General features: G+C 50.2%; 2 protein-coding genes across 5 annotated transcripts in view; one reads left to right on the top strand and one right to left on the bottom strand.

Moving 5' to 3' along the window:
• Positions 1–16531, bottom strand: part of FGF13 (fibroblast growth factor 13) — a 196729-nt gene that overhangs the window by 117656 nt on the left and 62542 nt on the right. The window lies entirely within an intron of this gene.
• LOC121349121 (clumping factor A-like) lies at positions 5265–15075 on the top strand. The gene is made up of 3 exons (XM_041459230.1): positions 5265–5328; positions 7502–8177; positions 15072–15075. The coding sequence occupies exons 1-3, from the start codon at positions 5265–5267 to the stop codon at positions 15073–15075; spliced, it is 744 nt and encodes a 247-aa protein (XP_041315164.1).

The following is a 16531-nucleotide window of genomic DNA, read 5'->3' as shown; positions in this document are numbered from 1 at the left end:
GGTCTGTGCAGGGCAGGAACACAAACACCACAGACAGCAGACCTACAGCACGTCCTGCCTTCTGCTCTGCTTTCCAAGACCCTCTCTGCCCAAGAACAAAACCCTCAATCTACTCAGGAACTGCTCTCACAAATTGTTCAAGCTCTATAATGCAGAAAGCAGGGCCAATGAACTGCAGAGAATCTGAAATGTTTTCAGTGACACTGGAAAGGAAAAGCACTGCTTTGCCTGTCCTCCCTTCTTAGCAAGACAGGGAATGGGAAAAAGACTAAAGAGGTGCCTTGTTGTACAGCACTTCTTGCTTGACTGTTATTTTTATTATTTGTTATTGCCTAAGGCAGGAGTTTACACGAAGTGAAGAAGGGAAGGAACAAGGTACCATTTTTATTTTTTATCTCCTAGCTCCCGTAAGTTACAGTCACTGATGTTGCACAACTTTTGTCCCCATTATTTTCAGGATGGACTTTCCTGCTTCTCTATCACACCATGTTCTGTTTCATCAGAAGCTGAGCAGCAATTTCCTTCATAGCTCAGATCACAGACATAAAAATGTGCACCACTATCAGGATGATTTACAAAAGGCACTGCTCCTCTGCATCCTCCACACAGACACTGGCTCCTTGTCTCCTCTTTTATGACAGGTAGCAAATGAAGTAATGAAGTAGAAACGAAGTAATAAAATAAAGATAAATCATTCATCTTGGGAAGGTCTGCATCAGACCAATTAAAACAATGCCTCAGACACAGTGCCATAACACATCGTAGCTATGGGAAGAAGACACTAGCATGAGCAAGCCCTGCAATTACTGTTTTCTCCAATTATATCCTCAGAGATTTCTAGCTCCAGCATAATAAAAGATTAACAAATTAAAATATATTTAAAAACTGAATCTTTATGTTTTTTCCAGTAAGCTATTGAAGGCACTGATAGTGACACATCTCTGCCTGGAGAGGAAGCCTGCACACGGCAAGAGCAAGAGCAGCTGCAGCCAGAGTCACTGAGGATGAGGAGGGTCTGCAGGCCTGACCACACAGCTGCAGCCCCCCAAAGCCCAGCAACTGCCCTGGCAGGCAAGGAGCATCCTGCAGCAGGTAAAAGGCTGGCTCCTGCAAAGGAAGGGGCACCAGCAGCTCCTGCCCAGCTCCTGCCACGCTGTGCTCCATGCCAGGGGCCAGGAGCTCCCCCTGCCCACCCAGACGGGGCAGAAACCCTGGGCACTGCACACTGGCACCCAGGGCTCAGCACTGTACACAACAATTACAGCATGGAGAACCAAATACAGCAAAAAAGATGGAAATAGCCAGCCCTGCTCAGGGTGAAACCTCCACCCAGATCACACTGGCAGCCAGGGCTGAGCATGGCACAGCAGCATCACAGCACGGAGGAGCACGCACAGGCAAGGGGATGCAAACAGCCATCCCTCCCCAGGTGAGAGCTCCACCCTGCTCTGCTCTGCTCTCTCTGCTCTCTCTGTGTTCCCAGCAGCAGCTTCCCCTGCAGTGAGTCCCGGGCACAGAAACCTGCCCTCAGGGGGGATTCCTGCGGCTGCACAGGAGCACCTCCACTGCAGACAGCTGGGAGCACACAGGGCACGGTCTCAGGCAAGCCAAAGCAGCAGGTGTCACCCAGCCCTGCTCTCAGGGTGCCCTGCCGGGCCTGTCAATGTCCAGAGCCACGTCTGCCCCCCAGCACAGGGCTTTGGGCACCTGCTAGCAGAGCTGCCTCCAGGCAGTCAGCGCCATGCTCCCTGGCCTGTGGATCCTCCCATGGCTCTACAAATCAATCCAAATCTGGTCTAGAATTTTATTCTCTCATCTAGAGTCCTAGGCTAAGAATAGCACCCATTCCCTCCCCATCTGTTGATTTTCCAACGATTTTATAGCACTGGTATCTAATTAGAGTATATCACTGCCTGTTACAATCACAAGTCATTTACTGACTGCATGACCCGTGGAAGCCCTCTTCATACTCCAGAGAAAATCTCCATCAATACTACACTCAACATTTCAAAGATCTAGCAGAAAGACTGAAGAAAATAGGTTTTGGGGTTTTTTAGCTTATCATTCCTGACCACTTCAAAGGTTTACAGCAAAATTCAGTGTCAAAAACAATGAACATGAGTTGAACATTGGAGAGATTGCAAAGCACAGAAAATGCACTGTGACAGAGTGAACTGAAGCGTGATCACACAGGCTATCAGACAAATCTGGATCACTTGAACGGACTGGCACGGCTTAGAGGGGTTTTTCTTTCATTTATAATTAACCACTGGCTGTCACATCCCTGCATCCACACGCCGGCAGTGAGTGTGTACGCTGAGAGCTCCGTGCAGGACACAGCCTGTGAGCCCGGCAGGGTGGGCAGGGTGTGCGTGGGCACCAGGGGGATGCTCAGCCCAGCCCCACGAGAGAGGGGGAATCGCTCACCTCAATCCTTCACCTCAGTTGTTCACCTCAATCGCTCACCTCAGTTGTTCACCTCAATCGCTCACCTCAATCGCTCACCTCAATCTCCCCTGTGCCTCCACCTGCTGCAGAAACCTTCCCGGGGCTGGGCCTGAGCACTCTGCCTTTGCTATGGGCTACAAAGACCCTGCTGCGAGGAAGGGGTTACTGACAGAAGTCAGGAAGGGTCCTAAAATCAACAGGCTGCAGAGAGAGGAAGCTTACCCAGAAAGTTCTCAAGGATGAGAAGCTTGTCATGCTGGCAGCAATGCTCAAAATGGAAACTGCACTAGAAGTACAACAATAAAGTGTGGAACTCCAGTTTAAACAAGGAACAAACCAATTTAAGCAAATTAAATATTGCCCATTGTACTGTAAAAATATCTGCTTCTGCTAGTAAATAAACTCAGAGTGATTTCAGGGAATCCAGGGTAAGTGGGGCTGCTGCAGTGCCCTGCTGTGGGTCTGTCCTGCAGCCCTGGCAGGAGGGCACACTGCTCCAGAGCCCAGGGCAGCCCCACTGCAGCCCTGCCTTGGCTCCCCGCAGCTTCCCAGTGCCAACCCTGCACAGGTACCAGCCCCAGCACATCCCTGCACAGATGCCAGCCCCAGTACACCCCAGGCAGAGGTGCCAGCCCCAGGCAGAGGTGCCAGCCCCAGCACAGCCCTGCACAGGTGCCAGCCCCAGCACACCCCAGGCAGAGGTGCCAGCCCCAGCACAGCCCAGGCAGTGGTGCCAGCCCCAGCACAGCCCAGGCAGTGGTGCCAGCCCCAGCACACCCCAGGCAGAGGTGCCAGCCCCAGCACAGCCCAGGCAGTGGTGCCAGCCCCAGCACAGCCCAGGCAGTGGTGCCAGCCCCAGCACACCCCAGGCAGAGGTGCCAGCCCCAGCACACCCCAGGCAGTGGTGCCAGCCCCAGCACATCCCCAGCCAGAGGTGCCAGCCCCAGCACATCCCCAGCCAGTGGTGCCAGCCCCAGCACATCCCTGCACAGGTGCCAGCCCCAGCACACCCCAGGCAGTGGGCTGAGTATTTCACTGCAATAAATAGATTTGGAGAAAGGCTTTCTTTACTGACAACCTGCCTTATTTTTGCCAGCAGGCGTGAATCCAAACAGGATCACAGTACCCCAGCCTGACTTCAAAGGATTTGAACATTTAATTTTTTGCAGCCTTTGCTTCCCTGTCCATTGCACTGCAAGCACACCCGCAGGCCACCAGATCTCTTGCACGGCTAATTCAACGTTCCTGTTCTGAAGATGACAACAGGAGAGGCTGAGCTGCACCCCCAGGCCAGGCTGGCGTGCCCGGCTCTCTGCAGGGCACGGGGCACACAGCAGGCTGGGCTGGATGGCATCCTCTCCCACACACAGCCTGCCTCCAGGGCTCAGGGTGGGCCAGCAGGGTCAGCACACGATTGCCCCTCACTCTGGGCCACAGGACTGGAGACCAGATCTGAAATGTAATGCAGTGAGGCAAGCGAGGCAATCAGCAATGGCTCTGCCTCTGCAGAGCAGCAGGGCCCCCACGAACCAGCTAAGCACATTATCTTGGTGAAGATCATGGATTTTCCCCTCAAACTGACCGTGTGTAACCCCTGCAACTTGTCACATGCCACTGCAGCCCGGGGCCAGCCTGCCAGGTGCCAGTGTCCTTGCCCCACTGACATCCCCGGGAAGCAGCACGGCCCAGCCTTCCCCAAAGAGCATCCTCGGGCTCAGCATCTCCAACCCAGTCAAGGGGAAAGGGTTTCACTTGTGGATGGCCTCACAGGCTGCAATTAGCACTGCCTCTGCTGTTCTCTCAGTCTCAGCTCATCCCTGCTCCGTGCCTGTGCCACTGCTGCCACCGACCCTGCCTCAATTCTGGTGCTGCTCAGGGGGGCTCACCAGGCAGCACAACCAGCTCCAGCTGAGCTTAGGACAAACACCAAGAAAATGATGAAAAACCGCTTGTCTTCCTGCCCCAGCATTTGAAAGTTAACACAGAAGATCAGGTGCTTGTATTACAAAGTTCTTGGAATTTTTATTCCAGTCAAAAAATGTCCCTTTCTGTCTTGGAATGAAAAGCTACATCTCTACATCCATCACCAGTCTGAAAAACATAAACCCAAATTTAGTTCAGGTCCAACAAAGACAGAATTTAATTCTGACCCTATTAAAAACAAAAACCAAAACATTTTTTAAGACCCTGCAGGGCTGTTTTGTTTGCTTTAAGCAGACCTGAGATGCACAGGAGGTTACACTCATCTCTCTCTCATTTGAATTTCACGTACATTGTCAGTCTCACCTGTTTTCCCACAGTCCCAGGGTGCACACAGGCAGCTGAAGGCTCCTCTCCCCCAGCCCCAGGTGAGGTGGGGACCCCTCCACCCTGCAGGTGAGACGTGGAGCCCAGCACCCTGAGCAGGGCAGTGCCTCACCCTGCAGGTCCAGCTCATGCCCCACACCACTTGTACACTGAATAGAGAAACATTTCTCCGCAGGTTTTCAAATTTCCAGCGAGCAGCTGAATGCTGACAAAGCCAAGAAACTCCCTGAGCACTTCACTTCTAGCACAGAACGCTTCAAGATGTATTTTCCCTAATCTAAAGCTCGCCTCTGCCAAGCAGTAACACCCCCCAAAAGCACAGCTCCTGAGTCTGAATGAATTCTTGATTGCGTTGTACAAGACTGCTTTGCTCTCAACTTCCTACGTCTAACCTCAGGAAATTCCCACACCAGCTTAACAATAACTTGCCTTCTTTGTCACACATAATGAAAGAAGAGGCAGAGTTAATTCTGCCTCCTCAGCCCCCAGCCAGTGCAGAGCACAGAGAAATGTGGGGCACCAGCGCTCGGGCTGATTTCCACACCTTGCCAGCACTTCAGAAGAAGCTCAGAGGTTTGATAAAAAGCGATCACCCAGCTGAGTGCAGAGAGTTTCAGAGCTCCTGACCATCTCCAGAGAGCTCAAGGAAAGAGTTACACAATCCCTGCCCCTCCAAGGGCTCCGGGAGGTGGAACAGGAGCGAAACAAGACAGGAAGACGCAACAAGACAATTTCACAGCTGCCTCTGGAGCCTTGGCATCAGCCACTGACCACCAAGTGCTGCACCTGCACGGCTCCAGGATGCTGGAGTGCTGCTCCACAAGCTGCAGGGCCCCAAATCACAAAAAATCCCTGTTCCAGAAAAAAAATCCCAGAGCCTGGAGAGGCACACACTGACCTGTGCTGGAAATACAACATTCCCAACACAGAGCAGGTGATGGCATGATGGCAGATCTGCAAGAACAAAACAAAACAAAAAAAAAAACCTGCAGCAGGAAGTGGCACTTTAAATAACCAAGCAGCAAAGTATGTGAAAAGCCCTAATCCACTTGCTTGTTTGAAATATTACTCACTGGATGGCTCATCTCAAAGCACAGGCTTTGCAGTTTATCCTCCTCAAATGAGTCCCAGATAAAATTAGTCAGGTGATTTGCAGGATATATTGATTAGAGAGGATTTAGCTAAGGAACATAAAAAACATCCAGCTTTATCATTCAGGGAGAAGGAAAGAGATGAAAGAAAGCCTGTAAGCTATTATCACTGTGTATAAATTAGGCTTTATTAATGAATTAACTAACTACACAGAAAATGCTAGATAACTGTTAAAATAATGGCATTTCTCTCTGAAAAAAAAAAGTAGATCTCAGAAAAAAGCAATACAAATATGAATAAAGTAAGTCTTCACTGTTTGCTTGGTTTTTTTCTAGTGTCTATAACAGGCTGAATTTTCACCTGAACATTCCTGAAAAACCCTGAGATGCTCAGTTTTCTCTTCCAGCTCACAACTTTTTCCACCTTTACATAAAAACATCCTCAGCTTGCCTCTGTCAAATCCCAGCTGACATGAACTACCCAAACTTTCCCCAGTGATCACTGCTTTTCCTCAGGGTTAACCCTGAAGTGCTCAAAATACAAAATACCCTGACTGTGCTGTGTACAGACTGAAAAATCTGGGATTCTTCTGAGGGGGAACAGAACTGGGCACCCTCAGTGGCCCAGCTGGGAGGGGGCTGTGCTGAGGCTCCAGCCCTGCAGGAGAATTCAGAGCAGTGTCCTGCAGTGACAGATGGGTTATATGGCACAGCTCTGGAGAACATCTGCACCAGCAAATGTGCACCAAGGCAGTGGGCGAGAGCAGCACAGCTCCCTGGGGCCCGCCCAAGCCCCATGTCCACAGGCCCACAGGATGCTGTGTGCAGCTGCCCTGCAGGACAAGGAGCAACCTCCTGATGTTGGTTAACAGCAGCACAGGCTCGTGGCACTGCCAACGAGGCATCCATCGAGATGCAGGGCAGCTCCCAGCCTGGGCCCGGCAGCTTTGGGGGGATCACTCCGTGTGCAGTGCCTCCAACACTGCCCAGTGTGCCAGGAGGGCTGGCACAGCCCAGGGGAGCAGCCCCGGGGTACGGCCCAGGCCAGCTGGAGACCCCACGGGGGTCCTGCTCCACCCAGCAAACCCCTCTGAGAGCCACCGACCCCAACACGCCGGGCAGGACGCGTGCCCACCCCAGCACCCGTCCTCTGTGGAGAAAAGGGGGCACAGCTGCTCCCCACGGCTGCCTGGAGAGCTGCCACACCTGGGCAGACCTGCACCAGGCTCCGGGGGGAAAAGAGAGGAGTTCAGCCAGGCTGCCAGGAGAGCAGTGCTGTCAGCAGTGCCACTGTCACCTGCACCTGTCCCCTGCCTGGGACACTCACCTGTTCCACAGCCTGGGACACTGACACTCACCTGTCCCTGTCTGGGACACTGACACTCACCTGTCCCCTGCCTGGGACACTCACCTGTCCCTGCCTGGGGACACTGACACTCACCTGTCCCTGTCTGGGACACTGACACTCACCTGTCCCCTATCTGGGACACTGACACTCACCTGTTCCACAGCCTGGCACACTGACACTCACCTGTCCCCTGCCTGGGACACTCACCTGTCCCTGCCTGGGGACACTGACACTCACCTGTCCCTGTCTGGGACACTGACACTCACCTGTCCCCTATCTGGGACACTGACACTCACCTGTTCCACAGCCTGGCACACTGACACTCACCTGTCCCCTGCCTGGGACACTCACCTGTCCCTGCCTGGGGACACTGACACTCACCTGTCCCCTATCGGGGACACTGACACTCACCTGTCCCCTATCGGGGACACTGACACTCACCTGTCCCCTATCGGGGACACTGACACTCACCTGTCCCCTATCGGGGACACTGACACTCACCTGTCCCCTATCGGGGACACTGACACTCACCTGTCCCCTATCGGGGACACTGACACTCACCTGTCCCCTATCGGGGACACTGACACTCACCTGTCCCCTATCGGGGACACTGACACTCACCTGTCCCCTATCGGGGACACTGACACTCACCTGTCCCCTATCGGGGACACTGACACTCACCTGTCCCCTATCGGGGACACTGACACTCACCTGTCCCCTATCGGGGACACTGACACTCACCTGTCCCCTATCGGGGACACTGACACTCACCTGTCCCCTATCGGGGACACTGACACTCACCTGTCCCCTATCGGGGACACTGACACTCACCTGTCCCCTATCGGGGACACTGACACTCACCTGTCCCCTATCGGGGACACTGACACTCACCTGTCCCCTATCGGGGACACTGACACTCACCTGTCCCCTATCGGGGACACTGACACTCACCTGTCCCCTATCGGGGACACTGACACTCACCTGTCCCCTATCGGGGACACTGACACTCACCTGTCCCCTATCGGGGACACTGACACTCACCTGTCCCCTATCGGGGACACTGACACTCACCTGTCCCACAGCCTGGGACACTCACCTGTCCCTGCCTGGCACACCCCAGCCACGTGCCCCGAGCTCTGCCCCCAGCCCTCATGCCCAGCACGGTGCCAGGGCTCCTGGGCTCCAGAGGGGCATTTCCCACCCCTCCCCTGGCACTGCTCTTTTTCCTTGAGTCATCAGCTGAGCCCACACCGACTGCAGTGCTCAGCAGCAGATGCTTTCCAGGGATGTAGGAGAAATGCTTTTAAATTCCCTCAGGCAGAAAAGGGAAATGAGTTCAAATCCACAATCCGAGGTTCATCAGCTCATCCAGGAACCACTGGGAAAAAGTGCTACGTCCCAGATGTGTTCTTGTTTTATGAATCATGATTCTCTAGCAATTAACTCATTTCAAGAGGATAAAGATGCTTCAAAGGTTTTTTATTTTTGTTTTTGATTTGAGTTAAAAATATATATTCTTGTCAGTAAGACATGCTGATAAATTTTCTTTTAGTTTCAGAGCATATCTATTTTGTTTTTATGTGCTATTTTAGATCAAGCACAGAGCCAAAAAAAAAATATAAATGCAATTATGTATTCAGCTCTATGCTAAAGTTTCATTTAAAGTCAAACCAGGAAGTATTAACAGACAGTGACAGGGTAGAGCAGTGAAGTGGCAGATTAAAAGATCCAGGAATTCTGCTTACTGGGCACATTTCTATGTTTTCTCATTGTCTTTACAGCCCTTTCTAAAATTCCCATTATTGGCAAGAAAATTCTCGTGAGAACAAGCCCCTTTCTCACTGTTGTGCTGCATTTCTGGGAAGACAAAGACCCAGCTTGGTTTGATTATGTGAGGCACAGAAATGAAGGGGAGGCAGCCCCTGCAGTGATCCCCCAGCCCTGCCCCAGAGGGGACAGTGACCCCCCAGCCCTGCTCTGCCAGGGGACAGTGACCCCCCAGCCCTGCCCCAGAGGGGACAGTGACCCCCCAGCCCTGCCCCAGGAGGGACAGGGACCCCCCAGCCCTGCCCCAGAGGGGACAGTGACCCCCCAGCCCTGCCCCAGGGGGGACAGTGACCCCCCAGCCCTGCTCTGCCAGGGGACAGGGCCAGGAGCCACCACCTGGCAGGAGAGCACCTGTGAAAATGTGCCAGCGTGCTGTTTTGCAGAGGAGGACTCGCTGGTTTTAACAATGCAATCCTGTTGCCTTTCCTCCGTTTGGATTTTGTGGTACCTCAGAGCAGGAACAAAACATAACCCTCAGGTTCAGTTCTACCCCAACGTAAAATTGTTTCCCATGGAAATTAGTTAAGGTTCTAAGTCTTCCTGTCAAATTCAGCAGAAAAAAACCACCAATATTCTTCCTTAAACTGACAGCCAGTGGCATTCCATACTCTGGGAGTCTGTGGAAAGGCTCAAACTCTAACACCTGTACAGGACAAAGTTCTCCTTGTGGCACTGAGAATGTGCAAGTGAAGCAAGGTGTGTGAACCACCAGAACATCTTCCTTCACCAAAATGACCCTGTTTATGTCTAAAACAGCCTTTCACTGGTTTACCAAAAGAAATGTTTTAGCCTTTAAAAAACAAAAAATCCTCACACATCCCTTGATTCCCACACCAAGAGCACTGAAATGAAAACCCCTCTCTTAATCTGTGAAATTGCTGTTCGTTAAGATTTCATTAATTTAAGTCAGTCAATTGCTTGTAAAAATGTGAAAGCTCGTTGCAGACTTTCTGCATGTTCAGCAATTGGACCTCCATGGCACCTGGGAGCTCCACCTTGCTCCCAGAGAACAGAGCTGGTTCCATGAGAGCACAGCACGTGGTGTGCAGTCACTTCCCAGAAGGCAGCCAAAGCAGTTGGTCTCTTTTACAGTCCAATAACTTTCAGTACTAAAATCACTTTAAAGGAACACTTTAAATGAAATTAAAGAACCAAACTGAGCTTCCATTACTTGAATTCTTTTTAATTGCAAGGGATGCTGAAAAGGAACCCGTGCTCCTTTCCCTGTGGCGTCTCAGGCTGGAAGCACCACCAAAGGCAGAGCATTTCATTAACCTCACACCCTGTGGCACTGAAGCCACAATCCTCCTTGCACTGAGGGCAACACGACACTTGATTTCAGAAGCAGTTCAGGACGGGGGCCACCTTTCCCCACGGGGAAGCTGCCCACCTGGCTGGTGCAGAAGCAGAGCTCGTGTCCTCGGGGTCTGGAATGATCTGCTCTGCTGGGCACAGCAGCGACAGCTCTGGAGGAAGTGTTTCACCAGCAGGGCACAACAAGCACGTCTGAGAGAGGATCCCACACACCCCTAATGCTCCCAGGAAAGATTTCATTACTGGAAGAGCCAGTGGAGCACTCCAACACTGCTGGCTGCAATGGTCCCACACAGCCCCAACAGTTTCTTTACACAAACTCTCTTCAAGACACCTCATTTCTTTCTTTCTTTCTCTCCCCTGAAGTCCCTTGACTCACTCACATGAGCACACTTCTACCCTCTCCTTGCTTGTCCAATACAAAAAGTAAATCCTAAAGCTAAGGCATTCACTCATGCAAGCTCCATAATGTATTGGTGGAACTCAGTCCATCACTAATATCCCAGATACACCAACTGCTCCACACACCCCCGTTATCCCACCAGCTGTTTTGGGGTCCCACTCCCCTCTCCTCCCATCCACTGCAATCCCACTGCTCCTTTCTCCTTTACCAGGCACAGTTATTTACTGCACCCACACATAACGTGCCAAACCCACACTGGGCTCTCCCACCACGGCAGGAGAACAAACCCCTTCTTGGCCCTTGACAAGCTGGAAAAGTGTAACACCAAAAATACAGTCAGTCACAGCAAATGGAGTCAGAACAGCGAGCTCCTTACATCACAACTCTTATCTCAATGAGTTTATCTTTAATCCTGCAGAGAGCTCCATGAAACTGAGCAAAATTTCAGTAGATCAGAAATGGAATTCATTATGTGAGAAGATCAGAGACACCATATGACTGAAAATTATTCAGACAAATCCTGGGTAAAGGCTTCGGTGGAAATTGCTGTGGATGAGCATGATCCAGGCTCACAGGGGTGAGCCCAGCAGAGCTCTCACAGACCCAGCACAGGCGTGAGCAAAGGCAGGACACGCAGGGACCAAGGTCTGGTTTAGCAAATGCTGGGCAAGGGCCCAGTCCCGTGGCTGCAGGAGTTACCACCAGCAGCACAGACCCTCAGCTGCTGCCACCAGGACTGCTCTTAGCACAGGGGGCATTAGCAACATCACACAGACTGGTACTTCTCTGGGCTGAGCTCACACCCTGACAGCCTCTGGCTGGCGGGGAGGCACCTCTCTGCATGGTGGAGGGACTGCCAGGGGACAGAGCTGTCCTGGGACAGGGAGACCCCGGAGCGTGTGGCCTCGTGGCCAGTGTGCACCACGTCACTGTGGCTGTGCTGGAGCCCTGCTCTCCCGGGGATGCTGAACCTGCCCCCCCAAGGGAACTGAAAAGGATTTCCTTGCTTGGCTTTCTTTGGCTTTACCTATTGAGCTGCTTTATCTCAACCCCAAACTTTTCTCACTTTTAGCCTCCAATTCTCTTCCTCATCCCATGGCAGGGAGTGAGGCTCAGTTGCTGGCTGGGGTTAAAGACCAGCCGCAGCCAGTGAGGATCAATTGATCTCAGATGCCTCAAAACTCATGCAAGTTTGTTCTCAAGATAAAATATGAGCAGCAATGACATGGTGAGTTAGCTTTGGGTATTATCAGCATTCACTCACTTGAAATATATTAACAGCTCTTTTATTATTTATATGTTATGAGGACGTCAATCCATATTATGAATTATGAATCTAATTCTGCTCCCAGTAATATTAATGGCAGACAAATGTGTCTCTACACTTAATATATTCTTTTCAATGTCATTAACTTATTAGTGAATATCAAGTTCTGCTGTCACTACAAAACACTTCAAGTTATTCTACAAAATGATCTAGTATCTCAGAGAAGAAAAAATGCATTCTAGAAGAACCGTCATCTCTCTTCTTAAGAGCCCAAGACAGAACATCCCTCTAATGTCATTATTTTCAACATTAATTTAATTTTAATAATCCATATTTTACTCCAGCCCAAGTGGTTCAAGTAACAAAAGAAGGCAGAATATTTCATGGAATGTCTCAGAAGTGACACCATTCCTGCAAAATGAACTAAAATAAACCATCAAAAACCAAAACCAAACTAACACCACAAGAAAAAAAAAAACCAAAACCAAAAACCAACAAAACCAAGCCAAACCCCTTACTGCTCTTTAAAAACTAATTCTTGATGGGCCCATCTATTTGCCTGGATCAGCAAATCCTCTCCTAATCACAAACTTCACCAAGCACACCCACAATGTTAGAAAAAATAAAAACAAATGCAGACCACTCCGAAGCATAGATCAAGGGAAATAATCCTGTCACAGCAAGAAAAACCACAAAGCACCCAGGGATTTGATGAGCGTGAGAAATCAATCGTGCATCGAGTCGACTGATGCCGTTTATTTTAAGTCCTTCTTTTCTGATTTACTGCCATCATTGCTGCCAATTTGCATAGATAATAGAACAAGACATCCTCTTAACGTCTTCATCAGGAATTAAACGTAACAGTGGTGCATCTCTGTGTGCTCACCAGCGAGGCACCCACATGAATGTCGGATGTCATTTATTCTGGGGATGCTGCTGGACTGGAAAGAGGCACCTGGGCTGCTCCAGCAGTGTCACAGCAGGCTGGAAGAGCTGCAGAGCCAGGAGCAGCTGGAGCAGGCTGCACACAGGGCTGTGACAAGGCTGAGCTGTGCTTCTGAGAGCAGCCCCGTGCTCCTTCCAGCACGGCAAGCACAGCTACAACTGCAATGCTTGTCCGAGCCTCTCCAAACTCTGCCAGCTCCTCCCGAGGAGCCAGATGATTTGTTCCCACTCTCAGAGTACAGGAGATGAGTGGGAAGGGTGCTGCTCAGCAAAGTGATTGCTCTGACAGGTACTTACATCATTCACAAAACCACCACAAATATGCACAACTGTTTAACAACAGTGGAGAAACAACGAAAGCCTCACCTCAAGAGCCAGAGAAGGGTGTGTTCCAGGAGCAAGAGCTGAGACACACAGTGTGTGTGCGTGGGAGGGTGGAGATCAGCCCTGGCTGCCAGCTCCGAGCAGGAGGTTCTGCACAGGAGCCGGAGGAAGCTCGAAGCGCACGTTTCCTCCAGGAGCTGTGCGGGAGAACGCGCTCACAGGGAAGCTGGGAAGGCCAAGCAGCAGAAAGCACTCTGTGTTCCATGGAGAGCAAGATGGGCAGTGGAGCAGAGCACCAGGCAGGCCATGCCTGCAGGACAGTGCTGCACCAGAGTCTGCGCAGGATTCCAAGGAATTCAGGAGCATGCAGCCTAAAAGGAGTCAGTTCTCGTGAGAACACGAATACCCCCACAGCCAGAGTGTGGGACCCTGGGCTCACTGCTGACCCCAGCTCCCACAGGACATAAAACAGCTCTCTGTGTTCCCCTCCCAGGGGAGACCTCTGCAATTCCTGCTGGCAGGAACTGCTCCCACCACGCACGGCAGCCCCCAGACCTGGCTCTCACCTTGCTCACCTGCAGGGCCCTGGCCAAAGACATCGGGAGTGACAAAGAAATGCTCTGGGACCAAATGCTGGAGCCTCCCAAGTGTTTTCCCCAAAACTTCCCAAGGATTGTAGGTTGACTTTGGGGCTTTTTTTGGCCTTGTCAGAGGTCTGTGGATCTTCGACTAACAGACCCAGTTCTTGGATTTCACCAAGCTCTCAGAGGCTCAGAGATGGGGACAGCGAGAGCACTTGCTAAATAAGGAAAACATGATGTGGGCTCTGACATTAAACAGCTTTACAGGTGTTGCTTCCTTTAACTCTGCTAAAATAATGAAGAATTAGGGTTTGCTGAGAAGCTTCTCCTGCAAAAAGAGTCTATATATAGATGAAAGATGAAATATGCTACATGTCTCCATGTTAAAAATAACTGCAGTATTAAAAATTAAAATTATCCTACAAAGAACTGTCATTATTAGCAGTTCTAATGCCAAGTTAAAAATTAAATCCAATCAGCACAGAAAAACATTTGGAAACCCTTTTAAAAAATGAAAGAGATGAAGATTTGATACTGTATTTTATAGTAGCTATTGTATGAAGCGGAAATTTGCTTCCCAGTAAAAAAAATCCCTTGCTGTTACTGATGTGGGGCCAAAACTGGAGCTGAAGCAGGAGTGTGGCAAGGATCTTTACCATCAAATCAGCTTCAAGCCAACTCCCAAGGAAATATCCTTTCAGCAGAGTCGAGGATGCAGGCTTGCTCAGTATGGCTGCTGATGGACGTGGGTAGAACACAACCCTCGAAATATTCCAGGAAATGCCACTCAGAACCAATGATCCTCCACTCCCCAGCTCCAGAGGCAGCTGCAGGAGCAGGCCAGGTGTCTGGCTCTAGCTCTCTGCCACACACTGCTCCTAACAACTACAGGGGATTTCTCCACAGACAGTCTCTCTTGAAATTCACTTCACAGAGAGGAATCTAAATTGCACTCTGCTTCAAATAGAACACCTCAGGAACAACGTACTCTGGGTGTAGAAGGAGAAAAAGAACTAATAAATGAGAATGAAGATAAAAATTGCAACATTTCAGTGGAGAACGAAGCACTTAGTAAAGATAATTGTGCCCATTCACCATAAAATGAGAACTCGAGGAGAGCACCGTAAGTCACAAAACATTTGAAGTGTTAAAAATGTAAAGCATCTGAGGATCTCTCAGCTGCACCAGCGGTGCTCTCTGTTCCCTTCACTTTCAGTTAGCCTGTTTCACAGGCAAAGCTGTGAAATTCACGTTGTTACAGAACTGACTCCTTGCTCAGGCTGCTCCTCCTGGGCAGGACTTGGGCTCGGAGCAGCACCACAGAACAAGCATCACACTGGAAATGGAACCCAGAGATAAGAAGACACCCAGGACTTTTAATTACAGTAAATTATATAAATTAAAGGAAGTATCTTGAGCTCACCCTCTACTGTGCTGGGGCTAACAAGGCAAACATCACCTCCCATTTAACCTTTTTATCCTGAGTGGCCAAAATTGCTTCGGCAAAGTGAATTATGTTTATGTGTTGCCATAGTAGTTTTGACACCTCTTCAAGCTCAAAAGCAAATGCAGTTGAGTAGGTTGAAGATTTGAGCTTTTAAAAAAATTTTATACACCCAGAAAGGTTTTTAAATCTTTTATACACAAGAAGTATTGGCATGCTTTGTGTGGTCCCTTCTCACAGAAAGTGTGAGACTTACTCCTGTCAATGGAAAACAGAATTCAGCTTTTGGACTATCTCCTGTATCTTTTCCATCCTCAATAATAATATGATCCTGAGATGCTTTGGGGTTTACTTTATTATGCCAAGGATATCTAAATTGTATCTCCTCAGTTACATGCTAGATAAAAATTGCCCAGGATGGTTTCTTTGCCTGGCTTCACGGTGCTTATACTCAGAGATGTCTTTATCTTCAGGACACTACAGTTGGTAAAAAATTCTTTTTGCTGTGAAACTGGGTTATTACTTCATTATTGAATTCTGACTTTTGTGCAAAGGCTACTGTGCAACTCCTCCAACAGTCTAAAAAAAAAAAAAAAAAACCAAAAAACCCAGAGGAAAGTATTTCCCAGAGAAAAGGCAGCTCATGTTCTTAATAAACCTAAGGGTAACATTTATTTTTATTGCTCCTTCAGGCATCAGCCCCAGCCTCTCCCACAGTCCCAGCTGCCCTGCCAGGGCTCAGAGCAGCTCTAAGGACCAGGACAGCTCCTGCAGCCCAGCTCAGCTCCACTTTCCCACCGCCATCAGCACAGAGTTTGGATTTTCTCCGTCCTCCCTTTGTTTGCGTAACACACTCTACCTTTTCTGAGCTGATTCTGAGGAGGAAACCCTCCACCCTTCCCTCACTGGGACAGCCCAGCCGCGGGTGCCTGTGCCTGGCAGTGCCAGCCAGGCCCTGCTCTGCCCTGGGGTGGCTCCCTGGGCACCTGCAGGGCTCTGGAACAAGCACTGCCACGGTGCCCCCGCGTGCCAGGGCACTTCAGACACCCCGAGGAGCTCACACAGAGATTACTGCACTGCCAGGCGTGCGTGCCAGGGTCAGCCTGCTTTGATTTTAAACCAACAGTACGAGAAGGAATAAACCAGCCCAGCATCAGCTGCCAAGTTAAGAGGACTGCTGGTGATTTAGGAAGTTTTGCATATTGCTCACTCTACAGTTAGAGAAAAAAAGA

This window comes from Pyrgilauda ruficollis, unplaced genomic scaffold (assembly GCF_017590135.1).
Source record: "Pyrgilauda ruficollis isolate IOZ18807 unplaced genomic scaffold, ASM1759013v1 scaffold133, whole genome shotgun sequence".
Classification (NCBI taxonomy): domain Eukaryota; kingdom Metazoa; phylum Chordata; class Aves; order Passeriformes; family Passeridae; genus Pyrgilauda; species Pyrgilauda ruficollis.
Note: the sequence above shows the minus strand (reverse complement) of the source record. Positions and strands in the feature narration are given on the sequence as shown.

Bases quoted from the DNA above. Each gene is read 5' to 3' on its own strand.
- LOC121349121 (XM_041459230.1), top strand. From the start codon at position 5,265: ATGTGGGGCACCAGCGCTCGGGCTGATTTCCACACCTTGCCAGCACTT. The intron at 5,329-7,501 runs GTTTGATAAAAA...CCTGTTCCACAG, and splicing joins ACTTCAGAAGAAGCTCAGAG to CCTGGCACACTGACACTCAC.